The 21596-nt window shown below is 35.1% G+C and overlaps 1 protein-coding gene across 1 annotated transcript; it reads left to right on the top strand.

Annotated features, from left to right (window-relative positions):
• The first annotated feature begins 3457 nt into the window (after positions 1–3457).
• UNE5 (thioredoxin family protein) lies at positions 3458–21197 on the top strand. The gene is made up of 11 exons (XM_089419152.1): positions 3458–3779; positions 6245–6329; positions 6835–6932; positions 7102–7157; positions 10677–10794; positions 11075–11102; positions 11287–11378; positions 18119–18275; positions 18365–18489; positions 20449–20548; positions 20661–21197. The coding sequence occupies exons 1-11, from the start codon at positions 3631–3633 to the stop codon at positions 20730–20732; spliced, it is 1080 nt and encodes a 359-aa protein (XP_089275278.1). The 5' UTR covers positions 3458–3630; the 3' UTR covers positions 20733–21197.
• Positions 21198–21596: the final 399 nt, after the last annotated feature.

The raw sequence follows: 21596 nt of genomic DNA, 5'->3' as shown, positions 1-21596 counted from the left end.
AATTTTAGATCCCAAAATTCTTTAGGTAGTGAGAACATTCTCAGCCAAATTGGAGCTTCCAAGAATTGTTCTTTATTTGGATTATATCATTCCTCCCCAAATCCCCATGAATAACCCAACATTATTGCAAAAATATGGGTTGTTTTTCAAAACCTTGGCTCTATCTTCCAAATTTGTCAAAATGCCTATAGAAAATACCTTAGCCCCTAATTCTAGGTCAACATGACCTTTTGGTTTCCATTTGTGTTGTATCCATCTTACTAGGTCTTTTTGAGTGGACCAAATGCCTATAAATTTGAATATAAGGGCACGATCTTTCATATATTGAATATTTCCATCAAGTTTATTGGACCTTACCTCGTACTTAGGGTCCTTGGCTGCTTTCAACAAGCATCTACTCTTGAATCGATTCTGTCATTAAGCTCCTAGTAGAGTGTTGTTAGTTGTTTCTCTATCTCCTTTTTGACTTCGAGAACACTCCTCGATGGTCGAGCTCAACTAGTTTTATTTAGGCACTATATTCTTATAGGAGGGGTTTGCGCCCCTCCCTCCTTGGGCACTCATATGGTCACCCAAATCCAGTGTTAGCGACATTATATCTATGACCAATTGAGATTGTTATGGCACAAGGTTCAGGTAGTTGCAGGGCAGATCGTAGGGGTTAAAAACCTTAGCAAGCTATTCACAAAGCACCTCCTTGTAACCTTTGATAAATCCTCTATTGAATAATCATTTTAGAAAATGGACTTTGATGTTTTTGGAAAAAAAAGTGGAAAATTAGCCCATGGGATAAATTTGGCCCCTAAAATTTTCACTGTTTACTTTGTAGTACACCTCTCTTTGGGATTCCATCAGAAGTGGGTTGAACTTGTAAAGAGAAGATCACTTGGACTAGCCATATTAAAATACACATATACCATGGCTTCAAAAATACAGATGGACTATACATATGGAAAACTCTAAAAAATATGGATAGTTTCCAAAATAAGCATTGAAACATATTTTGAATGCTAAATTTATTGTTAAAATATTTAGACACTTAGGAATGAGTTAAGATCAATTTGGTTGAATAAATCTTTTGGTAAAAGTGTCTCTTTAGTATGCATTGTAGTTATGTAATCCCATGATCACGATATGTTTTAGACATAAAGTGATCCAACAATTTCGAGTCCCTTAATAAAATAATAGTATTTTATTTATTTTCATGAGTTAGAATTTACCTCTAGAATTTCTTAAGATCCAACTTAGAGACATGTAAAAGCTTCTCTTTCTTTCTATTTATGCAACCCATTTTTGTTTTCTTTTGATTAGAGCTTTGTACTTATTTATCTTATCAAATATTAGGGACTTATTAGAAGCATCCCTAATGGATCTTCTAGCAATCTGACACTCTTTATGATGCCAAGGATTGACCATTCTATTTTCCTCTGTACATAACACTTTGATAAAGAAGTTGTTAGTGGAAGTAGAGAGGGTTGTTGTAAAATCATAATAAAGGTCTTCAATATTGTCATTATTTGATAGGATATTTAATTCATTCTTCAAATCCTTTAGAAAAACATTGGCTATATTTTGTCAAATATTGAGTATTTTTGGTTATTAGAATTCTCTTCCATCAGGATTTTGTGTCTAACAGAGCTTAGAGTTAAGGTCAAATGTTTGCAATTTGAGTTTGGCTCATGGTCATCTAATATGTCTAAATTTACTATTTGATTGTAATTTGGGATATCTCATGTTACATAATCCACAACACCATTGCCAAGCCCAAGTATATATGCCATGTGATTGGATTTCAACTACTCCATTAAACCATTACAAATTTTTAGATCTCGAGAATTGTAGAGCTTTATTAATTTGGTATCGAACAAATTCTCAACCAAGTCTTAATAGCTTATTTCATATTTATGAGCTAAAACAAGGTCTTCATCTAACCATAAAGGATTAGAGTTAGAATCATCACTTACGATAATAATTCAATTAGTTGTTGTTCTAGCATTTAAGTTTCCTAGCAAGAGGATAATGCCTTCATTTCTCATACTATAATCATCATGTTCTAAGCCATTATAGTGATGATATTGTCTAAACTATTTTTCTTATGAAAGATAGAATTAATATATGCAAACTAATACATTGCTATATATTATATTAACATTAATGCCTGAAATCTCCATTGTTCACGATAAGCCTAATATTTATTCTTTATGTAGCAAGCCATTCCTCTAGTCCTTCTATGATGTGATTTATTGTTACACATTGATCTCAAGACAAATCCTTTTACATTAGGGCCTTGTATTCTTCATGCTCCTAGGTGTCAACGAATAATATAATATTAATTCTCTCGAGAAGGACTTAACTTGTGAACTTTGCTCCATGGAAAGCCATAACATTTCCAATAGAGGATCTGGAGTGTCCTAAATTCTTATATATTACTATCTTTTTAGTCTCTAGCCTTAACTATAGCTTTTCTATTGTTGATTATTGATCATTGTCTTTCTTTGCTAACTTCCTTAATTTTTTGAACTTCCTTCCTTAATTCAATTGAATCTTCAAGAAGGAGGTCTCCATTTCTAAATAGTACTAGCATCTTTAAGCTCAAGGTTTTACTAAGTATACTATATTTATGGTCATGAGAACAAACCTTAATGCAAATTACCTATCTTTATGCTCAATTACGTTGGATTAAACTCTTTACTTTAAATGAGACAGATTGCTTTAATTTGTAAACTATTTTATAGTTATGTCATGACTATTAATTTTTAAATAATGATTTATAATGAGAAAAACATTATTTTAGTTATCTTATAATTCCACTTCCACGATAAACAACAAGACCAATTCTAACTAATTTTCTTGAAAAACCAATGACATACAATAATTATCCATTAAGAGAAATCATTTAAATACTTTTGTAACATTAAGAGAAATCATTCAAATACTTTTGTAAAATTTCTGGATGCTAAATGGATATGGAAAAGTCTAAGGATGGAAATTTATTTTGAAGTTTAGAAACTTTGACCAATCTTATTAGTCCATAATATGAAAACTATCAAATATTTGATTATAATTTTGTAAAATTATTCAAATTTCTAATAACTTTATTTGGTCACTATAGATTTTTTTAGCAACTTTTAAAATAAAATAATTCTATATTATAAAATTTGGGTCAATAATTTTTAGAAAAACTAAAAATTGCCAAATACGTTTTTGGAAAAATCCAAAAAAAAATCAACCCACTTTATAGTCAACGCTGATTATCAACTATAACCCCAACCCTAATTATCAAATATAACCCCAAAAGACGAAGACAAGTTTCATTACACTCCTAACTGCTTTAAACTAACCCTCAAAATAAACATTATAAATTTATGTAATATAAAAATAAACATTTTGAATTTTTTTCCTTAATTCTTATATTTTTAAAGTCAATATAATCTAATAAAAAAACTTTCTTAGTCCTCACATTGACCACGTCTAATGAAGAGGTCTGTATAAAGAGGGGAGAGGAGGAAGAACAGCGTGAATAATTTCAGTCTGGTTTCTGGGCAGACCGAGATTTAGCGGAGTTATACCTCTAGGGTTTTAAAGCCATCATTATTTTTGATATCTGTGAATTAAATTTGGCGGTTTACAATGGGCAGAGGGTGGATCTCGGTTGTGTTTGCGTTCACATTTCTGCTTGTTGCGGTTCGATCAGACGACGTTACAGTCCTAACCCCTGACAATTTCGAGAATGAAGTAGGCAAAGACAGGGGCGCTCTCGTGGAATTTTACGCACCGTGGTTAGTAAAATTTAAGCAAATCGCTTCATTATTGTTATCATCTCATAGTTTTATTTCCCGATCGGATCTGTAAATGCAGGCGCAGGTTAGAATTTATTGAACCCATTTCATCTTGAGATCCAAGATCCAAAAAATATATGTAATTTTCTAAAAGTGTTTTTTCACAGCAGATCAAAATCTGATGTCCGTGCAACAATATTGTTTAATGTTTCAAAATTTGTAGAACTATTGCTGTTTGATCGACCTTTCGAACCTAGGTCGATAGACGATACAACGTAACTATACCGGAAAATGTTTGTCAAACTTCTCTCACTGTGAAAGCTGGAAATCACAAAAATTCTCACTTTGAAAGCTGAAAATCACAAAAAATCATTTCTTTGCTAGTTTTTTCCCAAAATTTCCCTGTATATTTATTTTTGACCCTTGCCATATACAATTTTTGCAACCATTAGTGAAGTGCAAGCATGTGATTGGGTCACGATCTTCCTGAAATTGAAGATTTCCTTTAAAATATCCCTCTGACTTGAGCCATTTTTCTTATCATTAGGACGCTCTCCATTAAATTTAAGGTTCCTGGGTACTTGACTTGTATATTGTACCCCTATTTTCACAATTATTTGAAATTGCATACTTTTATACCCTGGTTGACCCCAAAAGATCAAGCACATGTCAATATATACATATGCATACGCAAATGGTTTTTCCTCCTGATGTTCATATGTTGCGTGTGTGATGGTGGATCTGTATTTTATGTTTCTGCTTTCTGATTTTACATGCGCGATGGTAGATGCTATTTATGGTGCTTGGGTTGCTTGTGTATATGTTGATAAATGCTGGGCTACAATTTCATTTACAGTGTTATCTGCAAATTGATTTAGATTCCTAGAAATTTGTGGCCCATTTTCAAAGGCAGGGTGGTATTCAACGGGAAATTATTAATTTACAAGCATTTTTCTTTGTCTGAGCTGCAATCACAGCATATATTATTATCCTTGATTTGTGTATTATACCCCTATTTCCACATTTTTGAATTTGTTTACTTTTATATCCCAATTGGCCCCAAAACATCAATCGCATGTGTGTGTACACACACGGTATTGCCTCCAGTTGTTCATGTGTTATGTGTGTGAAGGTGGATCTTTATTTTATGTTTTTGTTTTCTGATTTTACATGCATGATGGTTATCAGTGTGACGGTAGATGCTATTTATGGTTCTTGGGTTGCTTGGGTATATGCTGTTTTAATATGATAAATTCGTCTAAAATTTCATGTGCAGTGTTATCTATACATTGTTTTAGATTCCTACGAATACGTGGCCCATTTTCACAGGCAGGATGGTATTGAATGGGGAAACTATTAGTTACAAGCACTTTCTTTTGTCCAAGCTGCAAGCACACGAGTACTCTTTTATCAAAATCATAGGGCAGTTGCACCTGATCCCAACCTTTTATTTGTGACTTTATGGGATTTGAATCTTGGTGGATGGCCTGGCATGCGTTGCCCCATTGGTTCATATTAATGGATTCTAACTTTGGCTTAATTTGTCTTCTTAGTCAGGCCTTTTCAAATAAATCCTCTCTTGCACAGATGCAATCTTTCTAATTTAAGTAAATTGGATAAAGCAAGTGTGGTGATCAAGTTGAAGAGTTAAGAGTTGAAGCCTAGTAGTGTATCTTTGTTCTAACTCACAAGGATGGAGATGAAGAATGGTGGCTAAGGGCTTAGATTAATATATCAGTTAGAGCAACCATGTATGGGTCTTCTAGTTCAGAGGTGCTTGTGTGTTTTATGGGTTCACTTCCTCATGATTTCTGTATGTTATTTCTTCTTAATTTCAAGTTTACTAAGACATAAAGTTGTATATTCTCTGTTGAGGATTATCTTCCATGTTAATATGATTATTTAGAAATCAAGGTGGATTTTTCAGTAGAGTTTATAACCTATTTCAAAATAAAGACTAAACAATTGATGGTACTATATTTGTTTGAAATCAATCATTTTGAATTGATGGAATAGTAGATATCAGATTTCAACATTGCACAATCCAGTTGCAGTAGGGGTATTTGGGGTGCTTAGTCCATAACTTTATTAAAATGAACAATTTCATCAAATCCAAAATTGTAATTCTGGCAAAATTTTCCTTTGCTGGATTCTGGTGATGGCAAACTGGAAATGTTGAAAATGTAGAATGTAGTGTTCTTTTTAAATTGACTATACCATTGGGCTATTCTAAATTGACAGTTGATCATCTTATATTTTTTTTGTGTTTACCATTACGACATTTGTTGTTTGCATCTATAATGTTTTTGTTGGTCCTTAGCTCTTCGTGAAAGAATCTTATCTTATGCTCAGATGCAACTTGGTGCCAACATATTTTACTCCTTTAGGCATCTTCAGTGTTAAGTAAGTTTTGATGGTTTCAGCTATATGGCCAAACTGACTTCCATTCTTGCTTTTGCTTCTAGGTGTGGGCATTGTAAAAAACTTGCACCTGAATATGAGAAACTTAGGGCAAGTTTCAAGAAGGTCAAATCTGTGTTGATAGCAAAGGTAAATATCTTTTATAGAGATATTTGGAATCAGTATATGTAATGTTTCCAGTTGTCAGTTTTAAGATTATTTTTCTTAACCGTTTTCCACATATTTTGTTGTTTGAGGTTTTCAAGGTACATTCTTGAACATATTGTAGGGTGGTAGTCATACACAACATCTGTGTCAAACATGATTTGAAATTTGTTCAGGGGTTACTTTTTACTCGACGAATCCATATTATGGTTTATTGTGATGTCTACTTTCCAAACGTGCATATGCCTTTTAATCTTGATCTGCAAGTAAACTTTGACTAATTATCGATTAAAGCGAGGGTTGCAAGTCTTGAAAATTAGTCAGTGCTTTACCATGCATACTGGTTGCGAATACTGACATGAAATTTTGCCAATAATTCCATTATTCATTCAAAACCTAATGACAAACGCATTAGTAGTTGCTTGTGCTTGACAATCTTTTGATATTTTCACCTCACAGGGTACTTTGCCCGACTGATTTGTCTTAACAGGTTGACTGTGATGAGCATAAAAGCCTTTGCAGTAAATATGGTGTTTCTGGTTTTCCAACTCTTAAGTGGTTCCCTAAAGGATCACTAGAGCCAAAAGAGTAAGTGTACGGTGTACCCCTTTGTCATAAATATCTATCTCCTGTTAGCTGCATCCGAGAAATAAATAAACAATCTATTTACATTTTGGTTTATTCTCTTCTTCTTTGGCTTTACCTTTTATTACTTTCAAAACTTACTTGTCACATGCCTTTGGTAATTGGGTTGCAGCTATAATGGTGGTCGCACTGCAGAAGACCTTACCAACTTTGTGAATACTGAAGGAGGTAAATGATTGATTTGTTTAGTTTTGTATTGAATCAAATAATTAGTCAATGAACAGAGATGCAGTTATAAAAATAAGTTAAATAACTGATAATTTTTATTACATTCACAGTTATAAAAAAAATGGTTGTGCCAATCTAACGAAACTAAGCCCTAGCACTAGAAACCTGTCACACATACAAAATTTATTCCAAATTCTTGTCTTGGAATTCTTTGTTCACAACTTATAAATCCCTTTCTCTCTCTCTCTCACACCTAAGGTATAAATATGTAGATTACATGTAATTGTTGCTTCGGCCATAAATTGGAACAAAAAGTTAATTCCGTCACCTGTCTATTTAACAATATCAGGGATTGCAAAATAAGCTTAAATTAACTTGATCAGTTTCATTTCTTCTAAAAAGAATCCAATGGAACTTAAAACTATTCAATTACAGAGAAGCTAAACCGAAGGGGAAAATATTGGTTGTGTATTTCCATGAACTTTAAACAAATGTAGCCTTCATCAAGCGAGCAGTCATCTGTTGAGCAAGTCACTTTGGAGAATCATTTGATTCTTGCTTTAAGTCTTCACTTTGAAGAAGCTACTTCTCTTCCAAATGTTGCTAGAGAAATTATGACTATTGTTAATTTTATAAAATAAGCTGTCTTAAGTTAAAATAAAAGTAAAAATGTAATTTGGGCTTAAGTCATGTAAAAGTAATTACATACATAGTGATTTAGACACACTTCCGTACCTTTAGGGAGATGGGATGGGAATTTTGGGGGCTTTGGCATACCCTAAAGTACCCAAAGTATTGAGTATGTATGGGCTTTACCTGTTACGTACACAGTGTCCCCAATGCAGCATTCCATTTCAAAATGTGTTTCTAAGGGTTGTGTATGCATACTTGTTACATCCAAGTAAGTTATTTGTCATAAATGCGTGCAACATGTTTGTACTGATGGACCATTTTATTTCATTTTCAACATATTGTGTGAATAACTCAGAGCTTAATGTGGCAACAACATCCGTGATTGGGTGGAGACAGGGTGTTACGTTTTGAGCTAGTTGAAAATATAGGACACAGAGGACATGTTCTGAAGGCAATGTGTCCTATAGTTTCATTGAGAAGTTATATCAGTTTGCATCTAGTCCATTGAATTTCACTTAGTAATTGTTTTAAACATTTTGCATTAAGTCTATTGAGTTTCACTTAATAATTTTGTCAAAAAGTTGGTGTGCAATCCCAATAAAGCCATGCTTTTTTGCATACATGTTAAGAGATATATTCCAGCTCAAATGTCCATAGGATTTATCAAGTAGTCCTGAACAATTTTGTGTGCAGTGGGGGTTTCATTATCTCATTTTCTTCAGCCTCCCATCAGACCAGACCCCACACAGAGGATCACACCATTTTTCAGGGTACTACCTTCAAACAGGGGCACAAAGAGAACGATTGATCCTTCTTCAATTTGAAAGTAACATTGTGGATGGTTTCATGTCATGCCTTGTGGCCCTGTGGGTGACCTTTAGCTTGTCATTGTTATCTATGACATATGTGCTATTACATGCTATATCTATAGTGGCATATCTATATATTTGGATTTTGTTCCACATTAGTGCTCCTTTTCTGTTTTGTGGGTGTAGACATGATTGTTTTGAGAGTGTGTTATGAATAATATGCGTGCATAACAACTGTTAAAGGAAGATGGTTTATAAGGTATTATTTACTCGCAAAAACTTGTCAATATGGAAGTTGGCATTATTGGGGTGAAAATCCGTAGGTTGACGTGATATCATCCTCGCTCTTTTTGATACCAATATTACCAGTGATTTTGATGTCATGCCAAATGGACCATTTCTAGTTTGTGGTTCTAATCTATGTCATAACCTCTGGTATCTCTACAATGACATATCCCTATGTTGGGATTTCATTCCATTTAGCTTGTTGTTATATCTGTGATCTTACATGTGATCTCTACAGTGGTATATCCCTATGTTGGGATTTTGTCCTACATTAATTCTCCTCATCTACTCCCATGTAACTACTAGCTAAGACAATCACTGTAAAATATCCTCACATCTTAAAATTTTTAAGAATCTCCCTATGTTGGGATTTTGTCCTACATTAATTCTCCTCATCTATTTCCATGTAACTACTAGCTAAGACAATCACTGTAAAATATCCTCACATCTTAAAATTTTTAAGAATCTATTTCAATAATTTGTCATGCTAGCCATAATCCCATAAATCTACATATTAGCATTTGATAATGTAATTCCTTGATGTTTTTATTTTTATTTTTAATTTATTCTTTATTTCTAGGTTACACACTTGGGGAATCTCCTGAGTACAACTCTCATTTCGAGGATGGTACCTAGGGTAAACCTTATTTTTGAATTTTTCAGGGCACAAGGCCAATCAACAATGTGACTCAAAGCCATTACAATAATATACTCATTATAAGCTGAGCATGTCACTTGTGGGGATTGAATTTGGGTGGGGAGGATAACAATAATTTCCCACCACCTGAGATAAACCCAATTGATGTAATTTATTGATGTTAATTAAAAGAGGTCGAATTGAAGCTTATTCCCCCGCCCCCCCGATTTATGAAAGGAGAAGCTGATTTTTCTTTCTTGATAAACTCACCGATGTTGAGTGCCCAAGGATCAGGATGATGGTAGGGGTCTCCATCCCCTCAATGAGGCCATCCCAAAAGCATGGGATACATTCTAGAATCTAAACGAAACTGCAGCTCTGTTGCAAAACCAACAGGGATTAACATGCAGATTCACATCACCATTGGAAAGACCCGCTACGACTGCATCTGCCAAGGTGAACTTTCTAGTCTGAAGGTGTTACATTTCATATAGAAAATTCTATGGGTCTGTCAACAAGGTGATCCTAGGGACTTGTTGTAAGATGCATCTCAGACAACTGACATGCAGCGTTGAACTGTAAGCTTCATCAAAATTGTTCATCTTCCCATGGGCCATAATGGTCCAAGACCTAGAGGCATTTTGCTTGAGTGGAAGTCTTCTCCGTTACAGACCACCAGTGGGTCATTTCAGGTGCGATGGTTTTCTTTGAATAACAGTGTTGAGTCAGTTCACATTTGCCGATAACAGCCAGTGATGGTTTCCTCATTGATGGTTAACAGCTGAGTTATAATAAGTTTTACCACCTTCGAAAAAAGAAATAAAGAAGGTTTATGTTAATTTTCTTGGAAAATGTTAAAATGTAGTATTTAACTCTGCAATGTTTTTTTTTTCTTGTTCAAAATTTAGTTTGTTTATATAGTTTCATGGTATATTTTGTGTATATCTCTTTGTGGATATTGTCGTTGTTGTCATTTCAATTTTCTTTTCAACTTTTTTGGAAAATTCTTTTGCATAGCATGAGAACCTTCACATGAATAGTGTATTTCATATTGTAAATGTTTTTATTAGGTGTACTTTAATTAGGTTTGACTAATTAGGTGTACCTTAGGTTTATCTTTCTTTCTACTCACTTGAGAAAATGGGATGAATGCAGGAACTCACGTGAAATTGACTGTTCCTCCATCTGAGGTAGTGGTGTTAACATCAGAAAACTTTGATTCAGTGGTTCTTGATGAATCAAAAGATGTTCTTGTTGAGTTTTATGCTCCATGGTAAATCTCTTCTGTTGCATCTTTTAACTTGTTTAATCATGTAAAAGGAATGCGCTCTTATTATTTTCTTGAAGTTGATATAAATATGATTGTGGAATTTGTCACGCGATGTAAAGCTTTTAACTGGAGGTGTTGCTCCAAATGTGTTTTATCCTCTTTTAATTCCATGTGTCGAATAAGGATTCGATTAGTGGCAAACGATCTTTCCTCTTCTGCATTCCTTTTGTATTTTGGGCGTTTGATAATTTTTTAACATGCTGGATCGACTTGTTGATTGTAGGTGTGGTCACTGCAAAAATCTGGCTCCTGTGAGTAGTTGCTCATCCTACTTAGGATGCTCAAAATGATGATACTACTAATTTATGTTTTTATTAACTTCATATATAAGATAGTTTAGTAAGATGATTTGGTTCCAAATGTGGTTTTCCATACAAAGAGGCTGGATAATCGGTCAAGTAATGACGTTATTTTTTTCTTTTTTTATGTTTATAGACATATGAAACGGTTGCGGCAGCTTTCAAATTAGAGAAAGATGTTGTGATTGCCAATATTGATGCTGATAAATACAAGGACCTTGGAGAAAGGTAAGTACCTTGGCGACAATCACAGCAGCGACACTTCAAGATCTTTTGTTACATTTGACTTATATGACTTCTAGATCCAATCGTGTTGCAAAGTTTATAAAATCACTTATATATTGTGGTCGAGAAGTTTCTAGAGATGCTACTAGGCATTTTATTGGCTTTGTTACTTAATGCTCTTTAATTGTCTATGATTTTTTGGAATCTTGAACTTATTAGCTGTTTTGATATCTGGGTGTTTATCAAAGCTTGAGAAAATCATTTAAGAATAAACAATGGAAGTAGGCCTGAAGTGAAGATTGCCAACCTTGAGGGAAAGCTTTTTGGAAGCATGCTCTGGTCACTTAATTTGTAGGCATTTTAAAAATTGTATTATCACGTATTTTCTTTCCTCTAGATAAACGAAGGTAATATTGCATTTTCATGGAAATCAAGGAGGGATACATGTAAGGGGCTTTTGTAGGTTGTGGGACTTTGCTTGTCCTAGATATATGGCTTTATGTCATGAAGTATTCATAGGATAGAGATATATTTTATTAAAGAAAAATGCAACATTAGGCAAGAGAATGTGTGGAAATTCTAGAGTTTTGACTGTGAAAATTACAAAGATCTGATAGAGAATCTGCTTCCAACCAAGCAATAGAAGCCTAGGGATGTTAGGGATGATAATTTATCTATCTCAGTAAGCTGTTTTTACATTCTATTGAACAATTTACATGAACTTTTATATTAATCTGGATATGAAATATGTATTAGATTACACACGCAAAAGACTTGGACAGAAACACGCCATTGCATATGAGAGAACAATAATTTCAATTGTTTGAAAAATGACCATGCAGATAAAGCATAGTAAATCTGCAGATAAACCATAATCAATCTGCTAGGTCATCCTGTCTTTATTATCCACCAATTGGAACAAAGCCTGTTCTGGCACACACATGCCAATTGTCTTTTTGTTCTTTATATCTACTTTAAAACATAGATTATTACTGAAGGAAACATCATAGTATGGGCCATGCAAACCAGGGCAGTAGTAGACATTTGTAATCAGCAACTTACCTCTTCTCTGAGTTGACATTTCTCTTAACTTGTTCTTCTTCATCACTCAAAACGATGGAATCAGAGTTTGATCTGTTATCTACAAAATCAGTACAACTCTTTTGGACTAGTAAAATATTGTGATGCACCTGAATCAATTTTCCAGTATGTTTTGTTCCAATAACTTATCCATCACTGGCCATAAAACATAAAAGTCTTCCTTTTGCTCATTTACGTTGATTTTCTTCTTTATAATTTGATGTTCAGAAGAAGGTCGTGGTTGTACTCAACTCTTTATGTCTAATCTTGATTCTTACCACAATAAAAACATTTGATACCTTTCGGTTTTTCAGTATCTGAACTAGCACATTTTTCGCGGCGAATCTGAACTAGCACACTTGCTACTATTGTCATGATCTGAACTTAGATTGGAGTAAAGATTGTCTAAGAAGAGTCATTCGATAAATATTGAGTAGGCATAGTTGACTAAAGGAGAAAGTACCAGATAAGATTAACCGAGAGAAATTGACCAGTCTATTGTCAATTAGATTATAGTTGACTAGTGAACGTATATTATTTACAGGGGTGAAGGGCACTATAATTGTGAACCTATGAACAAAATCTCATAGGAGCTGTAAAGTTGCAGATTGTAAACATTTGCTTGCCCAATAGACTTGTTTTTAATTGAACCTGGTGTTTCCCCATTGGGGTTATCTACTAAAGATACTGGTCTTGTGTGATGCAATATTGATTCGTCCATTTTTATTGAAGACAACATTTTCTTTAAATATAATTTTCAACTGATGTTTCATGCATGTTCCTTAGATGTTTCCATATTTTGGAAGCATCATCCCAATATTGAACTGCAAGTGATATCTCTTGCATAATATTCAGCTTGAGCCTCATTGTTTGTTGCACTTTGCACTAATGTTTCCCACAGAATTCTGTCCAGGCACTTGTAAGAAAAAGGCTCAAGCATCCTCTCTTTCCAAGTGTTCAAATTTCCTCCATGTAATGCTTGATTACCCTCCGTGATATGGCATAAATTAACCATAATCTAACCTCTCTGCCAATGTGTATGAAATCTACCTTTGCCACACTGATAAGTTGGCATTCAACAATTCTACAGGGGTTCCACACACCAATTAGGTGTGGACATCTTCCTCGGGTTCCTTGTCCAAGAGCCAGAAAACATGTGCCAAGAAGGTGGAGTTAGGCGCTGAGTCTTCTTTATTAAAACAGGCCTTAACCAATTTATTAAAATTTAAAACTCTTACCATGTTGTTAATACCAGTGTTGCGAACATCTCGATAACATCCCGATTTTATCTCGAAATCACGTTTTTTTGGCCTAGCCGATGTTTGCCGATTTTTACTGATATTTTGATGGTATCTTGATTTTGCTGACGTTTGCCAATTTTTACCGTTATTTTCCCAATTTTTACGATTTTTTGGTTTTCCGGACCCATGCCGATTTTATCCTGATGCTGATGTTCGCAACATTGGTTAATACTATTAATTCCACAAAAAGTCACTCTGAAATAGGGCACTGGTACACCTGATTTCTTTAGATGTTTCTCTAAATCTGGCAGAGACAAGGGTCCTCTCCCTTCATGGACTTGTCATCCCGAGTGAATGCATTCTTCCATAGATCTGAAAGGTATGTTACAGCCTACTGTTTAAATTCCCCTTCCATTTTAGTGATTTACCTACAAAAGTTACACCCTTAGGGTCCACCCTACAGGGCCCAGGGTAATTTTTTTATTAGGGTAGGTGCATCACTATTTCCTGTTTTAGTGTACCGGAACAAAACTCACCACCATTATTAGTGCTGAAATCTGATGCATCTCAACCATAGTGTCTACATTGGTCCCTCCATCAAAAAGCATTCTATTTTACCTTCTACTGGAGATGGATAGTGTCTACATTGGTCCCTCCATCAAAAAGCATTCTATTTTGCTTCCCTACAAGATAATGTCTTGCTTATGCAAATTATATGCAATTATATTTACTAATTTCCTATTAATCTAAATTGAGATGGCCATACTTGATGCCAAAGTGAACTCATGTCTTCTCCACTAATAGTGAGTTGTGAAGTTGTAAGGAGGAAGGGGTTGTGGTTTATTGGCATAGTCATTGGCCTGTTTTCATCATTGAATGAATGTTGAAGGAGTGTATTCCTAACCCCAATATCAAGCATATGTTTTCCCCTTTTTCATCCAAAAATGTTTACCTTTGGGGATGACATCAACATTTAGAATCCCATTGGTTCTTTTAAAGTAAGTTTTGTTAGCACTTTTTTGTTGAGACCCATTTTTGACCTCAAAATTCCCCTAATGGGTACACTTGACAAACAGAAAGCAAGAGAAACGTTTATTATTTTTATTTTTTATTATATGTATTTTCAAATTTTTAGGTGTGGGTTTACGTATGCAAAGTTGGTAATCTTTGGGTACATAATTTAATTCTGCATCCAACAAGTGCCTACACTTTACATTTGAATAAACCTATAAAGAGATAAGTTGAAAATACGTTGACCTTGTCCCGAGGATGAACCACATTAGTTGGTTCGAAATGTCGACCCAATCCTAATGATGTGATTAATCCGAAAGACTGGTATTTACATTATGGATCACAAAAGTCTTAAATCTAACAATACGTCTAAACATTATGTTTTTAAATTTTGTACAACTTAGCATTTGCCCTATTTACCTTATAACTCCATATAAAGGACATGACACTAGTTATCTAAAAGACAAATAAAATATAATGTTTTATAATGATAAAAGAATATCATTGTTTTTTTGAACTTAATTGATAATTTGTGAGGGGGGATATTCTTTTTTTTGACTGGCATAATTGTCAACTAGGCTGGGCTTGTACTCATGTGACACAGGGTCTTACCCCCCAGGTGTATCTATTATCCACATGGCCCAACACTGTGTACATGAACTAGTTGAGGTACACAGGGTCTTAACCTCCATGTGTATCTACTATCCACATGGCCCAACACAGTGTACATGAGCTAGTTGAGGTTTGAACCAGCGACATCACGAGTGCACAGTAACAGTGCACCCTATTGTGAACTATTCTACCTGCTGGGGGCTAGCGGGGGGGATGCTTAAGACCACTAGTAAAACACTAATTGCAAGTCTTCGACAACTATAGTTGCAGAAATAAGGGGAAATTACAGAAAAATTCCAACTTATTTTGACACAATCATAAATTTGATGATTGCATATTTTTGACTTTTTAGTGTAGGCCAGCAGACCTTTCTCTTAGATGTAAGGTCAAATATTCCGCTGAAATTCATTGTTAAGGCCTTAGATCAATTATGAAATCTCCCTTGTGGTTGGCAAAGCACCAAACTGAAGTGAGAAAAGACTTGAGCAAGATGACGTTGGTTCATGATCCTATTGCTATTTGGACGATTCCTAGGTTTCTTGTTAGGACTTTAGTAGTAATAACAGGATTGATGATTTTATTCAAGGGATAGTTGGTTGACCTTGGGAGGAGCTTGAGCACCACGGGTAGTGACAATACTTATAATATTTGAGGTTGATGAAAATAAGATTGTGATAGGAGCATGGTTTAGATGGGCCCTGTATCCATATCAATGTCGGAAAAGGGGACTCCATCATGGCCTCAAGGGTAGTTAACAAGGTCTTAAGCAAATCTTGTACAATCTTGTACTCATCTAGTATCTACTGTGTTGTCATTTAGATGATTATTGTGTTACAGTGTGTTCTGAGTGTTGAAGCTGGTTTGAAAAAGGGAGTAATCAATCTGACTGAGCGGGCCTTGATAGGAGATTCTATCAACTGTTTGAGTGGGAATTTGAGACAAGAGGCTAATGGCTTTAGGCTATGGGTATACTCGGGCTGATGATGTGACTATGCTTTATGCTTTACCTCCATAAAGTGTTAGTTAAGGATATTATCTATGAAATATAAGGCCCGGTGTTGCCCCTTGTTTTAGTGACAATGTGTTTGCAGGGTTTTCACCAAAGGTAAAGGCTTGTCCAATCTTCTTGAGGAACATTGTTCTTTCACTTATGGTAGAAGAAATACCACTCTTTATTTTGTGAATTAAAACATTCTCATTATTTTTTGAACTCTTTGATGGGATGTTTTCTGATGCTATATTTGCTACAATGGATTTTCTCGGCCACATATTTGAATATATTCGAGCTGTGAATGTATTTGCCAGTATTTGTCATCAAATATGTGATGTCATTTCACATTTTTCTTTTATAGATGAAATTGTTCTCAAATTAGTTTTCTTATGCTATGATGTATTAAAGTTGTATTTGTTGGCTATGATTTTTTTGACAACATATTTGAATATATTTAGGTCATGGCCAGATGATGTCCATCCATTGAGTGTTATAAGGTTTAAGTAGCAGAAATATAATAACTGAACAATGAAGAAGGGGTTGTTGACCTAAGGATATCACATTTTGAATCACAAGATGAGAGTTGAGCCTATCACATCTATAGGTCAAACTTTTTGTGAGAAAGTCATGTTCTTTTGAGGACCATAGAAACGATCCAATTGTGCTTGAACTCTGCTCTGACCCTATCAGGAATAGGATCAATTGAACAGACTACCATAGTCAACAGCTTGAACTCTGTGCTGACCCTATCAGGATAGGACCAATTAAACTGATTAACATAGTCAACAGTTCTCTTCTATCTTGAAAATTGATTTTGACAAGGCATATGATTAGGTTGGTTGGTCCTTTATCTTGGAGATGTTGATTTGCTTAGGTTTTGGCCCTTGTTGTGTTGCCATTATTTGGCTTCCATGGATTCAAAGAATAGATGGATTTGGCACCTTCAGAATGTTCAGTTATTTTGGTTTTCCTACAAGTTGAGAGTTTTTACATGGTTGGTGATCCATCTGAGGGTGCCATCCAAGGAGAGGTTGACCAAGACTGGGCTTTCCAATGGGACTTTCTCCTGTTTACCATTTTCCGGAGACAGTTAAACACATTTTTGTGTGTTAGTTTGTCAAGCAGTGTTGGGAGTCTCTTGAGGATCAGTATTCAGGGTTGTTACAGGGCAGGATTCACTGGTGGTACTGCATTGTTTTGGGATCTTCTTATAGGTTCATCCTATGTTTGCAGGGATTTGGCATTGCTTGATGAGCTCTGCTTTATTTGTTCTTTGGAAAATTGGTTGCATGGCTATTTTTGTCCATCAGGATAGTTCTAAGTGGTGGGATGAGGTACACCATCAACTCCTTGCTGAAGGAAATGAAAATAAAAATACAATAAATGATGTAAACACATAATACTTAACAAACATGTTTAACTTAGTGGAATTGTTCAATATCTAGGATAGTTGCTGTAATGCACAGTGTGCACATGATCATGAGGAACTCTGGACTTTTAAATCTTGGGTAATTTATCTTTGAGTTTTATTTACGGGATTTAATCTCAAAAGAGGAAGAATTTGATTTCCAAGCAGCAAGAATCTAGCTAATTAAATACTATTTCGAAGCATGCTCACTGATTGTTGTGGTTGATCAGAACTTGTTTCTCTCATGCAGTCATTTATTTTGGGAGCACTAGCTTTATATTTATGTGTCTTTATGTGTGGCTTGAATCTTTGGGCAGTTTTGCTTGGTTTAAGTCTTGTTTTATTTGAAGAACAAATTCTGCCCTTTTTGAGCAGTAAGATCTTATTATGATGTTTGCAGGTATGGAGTTAGTGGATTTCCCACTTTGAAGTTCTTTCCAAAGACCAATAAGGCTGGTGAAGATTATGATGGTGGTCGTGATTTGGATGCCTTTGTTGCTTTTATCAATGAAAAGGCTGGCACAAGCCGTGATGGGCAGGGCCGTCTGACATCCCTTGTAATATTCACAACATTTACTAAATATAGTGTTCCTTCTACCTTGTTTGTTTCATGAAACATTTATTCCATTTTATGGAGCTGCTGCAGGCTGGAAAAGTTGATAGCTTGGATGATTTGGCAAACAAACTGTTGAGTGCTGGTGTGCATGAACATGAGGCTATATTGGCCAAATTTGAAGCGGCGTCTGAAAAGTTGACTGGCCCTTATGCAAGGTACACTACTAAAATGCTTCTGTTTCTAAAATTTGCAGTTTAATAAACGATTAGCATGTATTGTGACAGCCTTCTGAATGCCTTGATCTGGTAATCTTGAATAAATAGCCTCCTGCAAATGGGATGTGAACAAAATATGGGCAGAGCAGCAATGTGTGTAGTAGTCACAATAGCAGTGAATGCTGCTTTGTCTATTGCCATTTAACACCAAACAGCAGTTGTTGTGGCTTTATCTGGACTTTCTTCACCAGTGGAAACTATACCGCTAATAATTCTACAAGTGCTGCTGGTTTACATGCAGAAAGTAATCAGTTCCAAACATTCTGTGAGTGTTTGTCTGTGAATCCTGTTTACAGTTTCTATTCAATAATGCACTATACATCATGGGATTAGAACATCCAAAGCAGAAGTCTTGCACAACTCTTGGCAGACCTTGGTGGCTTTGAGGTAGTGTTTAGTTGTTTGCTAAATCCCTATTCTGTGGTTATGCATATTGATAGAATGTGATGTACAATTAGAGAGCCAATTGATCTCAACTACAAAAACTTCTTTAATGCCGCCAAAATAGGTCTAATGGACAATTTTTGAAAAAAACATTAGAGAATGTCTAGACAATCTCTAAAGCAGTCCAAAACCTAGTTTAAAGGGAAAAACACTGTACAATAAGATAAAGGGGATGAACCGAAAACGGTAAATCCAGTTTATGAGGGGCTGCTCTCCACCAGGTGGGGGTGTCCTCCCAACTTTTTCCATGCAGGTTCAAGTCTCTGGAGACATGCTCTAGCCTGTATTGATTAGGCTCAAGGAGTAGGTGGCCCCAGGGAGTTTTCACTCTGTCCGTGGTCAATACAGGACGTCTCGGCTCTTGCTTAGCCATTGGGTCTTTCCTGTCAAAAAAAACATTTTCTTTTTCCATGCTTCTCGGATGAGTAACTTTCAAGGGTGTCATTTCCCCATGCCACCTTTATGGGAAACTTGGGAAAATGTCTCGGGAAGTGATTCTCCAAAAATGTGGTATGTTTCCCAAAAGGGGGGGACCCTTAGTGGTCACTCCTAGATAAGTGTACACAGGGATGTTCCTCCTATGAAATTTCTAATTTGGCTGTTAGAAAATTTAAAAAAATATTAAAAGACAAACTGTAAAGTAGAAAAAGCTAAAACGATTTAGAGATCTGATGAAAAAATCTCGTGTAGAGTTCTGCTGATGGAGAAATCTGTAAATGCAATGTTCCACCAAGTTTCTGGGATGAGGGAGCACAGGAGTGGGGAGATGTGTGGGAGCACCCCTAATTACAGGGAAATTTAGGGGATGGGGGGGACATGGGAGTCCTTGGAATAAGAGTCTCTATTTCTAAAATTATAGCAATAAAAAGTACTAATGATAAATTCCCAACAATAAGAATTTGTACCATAAAAATTCATCATTGTGCAATCTAGTGGAAATGCTATAATCCTTCCAATCCCAAAATCCTGAAAAATGTTTTTGTATGCTGAATTCTGAATGGGTTGGACCTGTGTTTTCAAAAGTTGTCTGAGTTAACCTGGATTCTGTCATCTTGGCTGAGTTGAACTTGCAATCATATTGTTCTGGGCCTATTGTTGTCAAATATTCTGAAACAATGTCAAATTGACATTACTTGCCAAGGTTATTATTAATTACCAGATTGCAAGATCCTTAAAGCTCTATCTATTATCTTTTTTTTTTTCTATTCTTTTTATAAAGATCCTAACTCACTTTTTTTTGAAGTCATTTCTTATAACTGTTTTCCGAGCTTCGTGCTCATTTACAATCTCCTTAGTAGTATGTTTCCTAGTAGCCGCATTCTGCATCTGGTGTCATAATAGGAGGTAGATTTCTTTTGTGAAATGTTGTGGATCAACGACTCTAAAGCTTTACAACTTAGGCTTTTATTTGACAACAATTATTATAAGTTGAACTGTTCTTGATAATGGTTGCAGCTATGGGAAGATTTATGTCAAGGCTGCCAAAAAGATAACTGAGAAGGGTGCAGACTATGCAAAGAATGAGATTGAGCGACTGCAGCGTATCCTTGAAAAGGTAAGATTTCTATTGGATTTTAATAGAGTTCTTATTTACTTCCACCATTTTCAGTTCTCTTTCTAAACGTTCCTCCAGATTACTCTACTAAGCTAAGTTCATTTCGGTGCAGGCTGTCAGTGCCACAAAAGCGGATGAGTTAATTGTCAAGAAAAACATCCTCTCATCCTTCTTGGCACAGTGATGGGATTTTGAAGTTCTCACAGACTTCAAGTTCCCAGATCATTTTAGTTGATTTAACTGTCTTGCATGGGAATTCAATTATTTAGCATTTGAAAAATGATTTCAAAGCTCGATCAGACTTTTTGAGCAATTTTCCCATTTTATGGCTATTGAAGCCGCATATAGATTACTCTATGTTATGTCGCGGGTGCAATGAAGCATGTAATCTTTGTTGGATGCATGTGACTGGTAACCGCTACCTATTTCTTTTTACCAGTCTTTGTTACGTCAGTGAATGCATCCAATGATTACTAGTTGAACGAGAAATAGGCGGTAAACAATATGCAAACATCTAGTTTAACTTGCCCGAACAATAATTACTATAAATATCTGTGACCATGTACGCTAACGATACTACACCAGTGTACTTTGATAACAATGCTAGAGATCTCATTATTTAAAGGCCGTAGTTAATAGTTTTTGGTTATTCTGGTGGGTATCATGCATTTTTGTCTTAACCCGGATGCACAAGGTAATAACATACCCTGCTCATGGTTTAATAATTTTCATATTATTTGTTCTGTAACTATGTTAATACTAAATGGATTGGTCATAAATGGAGTTAGTTACAAATTAATTCCCTTATAACACAGGATTATGGAATGGAATTCCTTTACCCTTAAATGTTATTTTCCAAGTGCACGTGGTAGTCAGCAAAGGGATGTGATTATAAGTCAAATATTTTTCATTATTTATATTTGTTTATTTAGGTGTTAAATTTTCATAACATGTAAACTATTTAAAATTATTTCCTCCAACTAATTTATAATTAACTTAATTTATTCAAGTGGCTTTGTGAACTTTGATATAAGTTTGGTTTTGTTGA

The sequence above is a fragment of the Pinus tabuliformis genome, chromosome 4_1, assembly GCF_031772625.1.
Source record: "Pinus tabuliformis cultivar Carrire ecotype Pingquan chromosome 4_1, CPIR1, whole genome shotgun sequence".
NCBI classification, from domain to species: domain Eukaryota; kingdom Viridiplantae; phylum Streptophyta; class Pinopsida; order Pinales; family Pinaceae; genus Pinus; species Pinus tabuliformis.
The sequence above is the reverse complement of the archived record's forward strand: the minus strand, read 5'-3'. Positions and strand labels throughout refer to the sequence as shown.